The following is a 4,674-nucleotide window of genomic DNA, read 5'->3' on the forward strand; positions in this document are numbered from 1 at the left end:
TTTATGATATTAGACTCCAGTTATCGCATATATTGTCTCCTGTTTATGTCTTCCAAACTATGGTGTTTTAAAAGGATTGCTAATTTATATCTATGGAGGCTGACTTCCCCACAATCCATTGGTCTTCGCATTGTGTCCAGCTGTGGTTTTCTGTTATGATCCCCTTTTGATAATTGGTTGTTCAGTACAAAGTACTCAGCCCTGAAGTCATGTAGATTCAAACAACAAAAAATAACAACTCAGTAGGTTGTTTATATAAATACAAATATATATTCCTTATATAAGGTATTAGCCACACTCCTTAAAAATTATATAGAGTTGTTCTTTTTCAATTTATTTTAAGGAACTGAATTTCAAGTTATCTACTATTATGGTATTAATAAGAAATGTCCCTTAAACACATTCATGGGTTTGAATATGACACCGAGAAAATTGTACTGTCTATTGAGATTATTGAACCTTTGGGAGGCGGAGGCTGACTGAAGGAAGGAGGCTGTGGTTGGCTGGCCCTGAGGGTTATAGTCCAGGCCCCTTGCACCGAGCTTTCTGCTCCGGGTGGGTATCACATAAGCAAACGGCCCAGCAAGCTCCCACAGGCATCAACTCCTCCATTTTAGTTGGAATGCTTTCCCATCCTGATGGACTGCCTTTTCTGAATATACACCAAAGAAATTCTTTCTCTACGACCTTGTTTCATTTAAGTATTTGGTCATAGGGAGATAAACTTAACTTACTACACATCTAGCTACAGGGTACCTGGTAATTGTTTTAATATTTGTGTTGTTTTACATATACATTTGCTATTCTTTGAGCAATGTATAAAATGGATGTATGAAATGTATTTTGACCATATGTACCCTCATGCTTCCTCCAACTCCTCCCAGGTCCTCCACCCCCAAGTCCTTTCTCCTCCCAACTCTTATGTATACGTCTTCTATATAAATGGCCCACTGGTTCCAGTTAGCGCTGCTCGTATGGCCACAGATGTGTGGCCGTCCACTGGAGCATGGGCAGTGTACCTTTGTTTACTCCTCTAAAGAAAGAGTTCTTTCTGGTACGCATTCCTTTTTTACACTGTACCATACTTATCTGTGAGGAAAGCCTTCAAGTCACACTGTAAATCCTTAGATAAGATTTCAGCACTATGTAGTTACCAAAGCACTTCTTCTGCCCTATTACAAAATCACCAGAGCCTTATGTTGCTGGTGAGATAGGCAAAGATGTCCCCTGTTACTAAAAGATAAAGTGGTCTTCACGAACAACTTTTCTCCATGGGGAGTCCTACAGAATGTCTTTTATGCTTGGGTTGTTTCTCCACAACTTTAGATGAGCCCATGTTACTGCCGATCTGTATCATATTTTTACCTTCCCCTCCAATGACACGTCCTCTATAATCAGCCAGCACTCCTACCTTACGCCTTTTCAATTTTGCTACTGAGACTTAGAAAAAAAATATAAAGCAAAATTTTGATGGCGTAGAGAATATGATATCCAATTAAAACACCAAGAAACAAAGTTAAGACCTCAGGAAAAAAGTTTAGTAAAATAGAATGGAAGACCAACTCTACTGCTGTGTACCGTGTTCTTGTTATGGAAACCCTTTACACAACTAATGCTCTAAGATGAAGCTGGCTACTTTGTAGACAGCATAGGGTTTCACTTGAAAAGAAAACTTACCTATTACCATAGTTCTGCCAAATCAGCTAGGATGCCATTATAGGAAGAAAACTGGCAGTGTTACTCTGACAACAGAAAGGATTAAGACGGTAACTTCTGCATGGGATGGTCTGGCAGTATGTCTGCTGTCATTGTCTAACAATGATGTCCAATGAACTGATCGTCCTGCCTCTCTACCTCCAATTCTTAAATCTAAACAAAAGGCACAGCACTTTTGTAATGTACTTTGGAGAATCAGATGGACTGATCATCACAATAAAACAAAACTTCTCCATGTCAAAGGACATCACCGACCATACTGTTAATACAAGCAGTAATAAGTGTTCATGGCAGATTTATAACTGATACAATTTAGAAGCAATATAAATACTCAGGAAAAAATATGCTTTGACTGAATGGAATAGCCTTAAGATACTAAAATGAACAAATTAATGAACGGGCATAAACCAATGCACTGCATACTTTGAAAGGATTAAAATGGTGAGTTTTATGCTTTATTAATTTTATTTCAACAAAAATACCCTCAAATGTTTTCCTGAACACCAAATGGGAGAAAAATCCAGGATTTTAAAATCCCACTAAACTACATGTTTTTGAAACATCACAAACTATCATCATGTTTGTAGAACTGTTTTATTATGATAAAGCCAGCAAAACCTTGTGCATACACATATAATCAAAACTGCCCTCCTGAAATAAACATTCAAATTTTTCCAAAAACAAAATTAAGATCTTATATTCTTTCCAAGCTACTAATACAGTTATATTTGGTAATGGCAATTCTAACTCTTAACATTACCTGAAAATAGTTGACCTTCTTTATAAAAGCAACCTAGAGAACAACAGCAAAGTTGTACCAAACTCTTTCTTTTGGAATTCTCCTGTCTGCAAAATTATCACGTATAAGAATAAAATTGAAACACAAAGGTTTAATATATAACTTACACACAGTGAAATTCACAAAGTTGCAAGTATACATTTTATATTTTGCACTACTATAATCACAAAATGTATAAAGGTGTGATGTTAGGTATTTTGCAACTAATAACCTGTATGATGATGTTCCAAGGTTGAATGATGCTAAAGAAAAGCACTGCTTATAAAATATCTGATAAAAATATTTATCTCTATTAACATTACAACAGGAAGGTACATGTTACCAAATTATGATATCACATAGGGCAGTTTTAGACAATACTCAGAGACGCCTCCTTTTCTCCACCTTGTTTGAAATCTTTGTTTTCAGCTTCTTGTTCGGCCTCCACCTTGCTTTCATCTTCCTTGTCTTCATCATTTCCTTCCCCTGCAACCTCTTTTTCTTTGCCTTCTTCCTCCTTTCTCTCCTCCTCTTTCCCTTCATCTTTCTCCTTTCCGTCTCCCTCACTCTGACCTTCCTGTTCATCTTCTTTATTTTCCTCTTTGTATTTTCCACCTTCCTCTTCTTTTTCCTCTTTCTGTTGCTTAACTTCTTCCTTGGCTTCAGCTTTCTCGTCTTTGTCATCTTTCTCTTCTTCCTTCTTCCCATCCCCTTCCTCCTCTTTGCTGTCTTCTTTTTCATCACCTCCTTTGCCTTCATCATCTTTGTCCTCTTTTGCGTCCCCACTTCCTGCTGCATCTGGCTTTTCTTCCAGGACTTCTTCCCTCTTTTCATCTTTCACCTCCTCATCTTTATCTTTGTCCTCTTCTCCATCTTCACCCTTCTCTAAATTTTGGATGCTTTCCCCTGGCTCATCATCTTTTCCTTCTGCCGCCACTGCTTCTTTCTTTTCTCCTCCATCTCCTTCAGCATTTTCATTCATCTCTTCTTTGACTTCCTCTACTTCCATCTTTTGAATGGGTGCCTATATAAAACAAGGAAAAAGGAGATTGTAAATTTAGAGCTGTTTTCTCTCACATGTTTACATCAGATTACATCTGTTTCCTGAAAAGCCTAATTAAATTTCTTTTGCCTGAAAGTAGTTTTTCCATGAAACAACCATGATATCAGGAAAATATTCTAAACAATATCCAAGTATAATATCTTGATAGAGAGCACCACAAATAGATGTCTGAAACCATAAATTCAGTAAAGCTTGTCTATATAAACGATTTTCATTACAAATATGATGAAACAAAGTAAATCAATAAAGGATGTTTATTTATTTATTCTGTGTCATAAATTTTCAGTAAGATGTGGAGATAAAGAAGTCCTAGGGAAAACAATGCTGTTTTTTCTTTTGAGACAAGTTCTTGCTACACAGCCCAGGCTGGCCTTTGAACTCAGTGATTCTCTGATTTTCACCTATCAAATACTGAGTGTCGTAGTTTGAATATGAATGGCCACCACAGATTCATATATTTGAATGCTTAGTTCTCAGGGAGTGGCACTGCTTGAGAAGGAATTGGAGGCAGGCGTTGGCTTTGGTGGAGTAAGTTTGGCCTTGTGGTGGGCTTCCATGTTTTAGAATCCCAACCCTGGCCCAGTGCCACTCTCTTCCTGCTGCCTTTGCAGAATTCTCAACAACTCCTTCCTGGATGCTGAACACGCAGCACCGGAAGCCTGCATGCTGCCATGCTCCTGTCATGATAACGGACTAATCCTCTGAAACTGTAAACCAGCCCTAAACCAGCCCCAATTAGATGTTTTCTTTTATAAGAGTTGCTGTGATCATGCTGTCTCTTAACAGCAATCAAACATTAAGGTCCTGGGGTAATAGGAATGCATCACCAAGTACAATTTACATTTGTGCTTATGCACACGCGTTTGTGTGTGAAAGTATCTCATGATGTAGCTCTGGCTGTCCTATGTGTGTGTGTCTGTGTGTGTGTGAGAGAGAGACAGACAGAGAGAGAGAGACAGAGAAACAGAGAATCTCATCATGTAGCTCTGGCTGTCCTGTGTGTGTGTGTGTGTGTGTGTGTGTGTGTGTGTGTGTGTAAGAGAGAGAGAGACAGAGAGAGAGAGGCAGAGAGGCAAATAGAGGGAGAGAAATATCTCATCATGTAGCTCTAGCTGTC

At 38.3% G+C, this 4,674-nt stretch overlaps 1 protein-coding gene across 1 annotated transcript in view; it reads right to left on the minus strand.

Annotated features, from left to right (window-relative positions):
* Positions 1-2,291: 2,291 nt before the first annotated feature.
* Hmgn5 (high mobility group nucleosome binding domain 5) overlaps positions 2,292-4,674 on the minus strand; it is a 12,484-nt gene continuing 10,101 nt past the window's right edge. Inside the window, exon 6 of the mRNA XM_057759878.1 lies at positions 2,292-3,518. Coding sequence (XP_057615861.1) covers positions 2,865-3,518 — 654 coding nt within the window. The 3' untranslated portion in view covers positions 2,292-2,864. The remainder of the gene's footprint in view (positions 3,519-4,674) is intronic.

Source organism: Chionomys nivalis, chromosome X (assembly GCF_950005125.1).
Source record: "Chionomys nivalis chromosome X, mChiNiv1.1, whole genome shotgun sequence".
Taxonomy (NCBI): Eukaryota; Metazoa; Chordata; class Mammalia; order Rodentia; family Cricetidae; genus Chionomys; species Chionomys nivalis.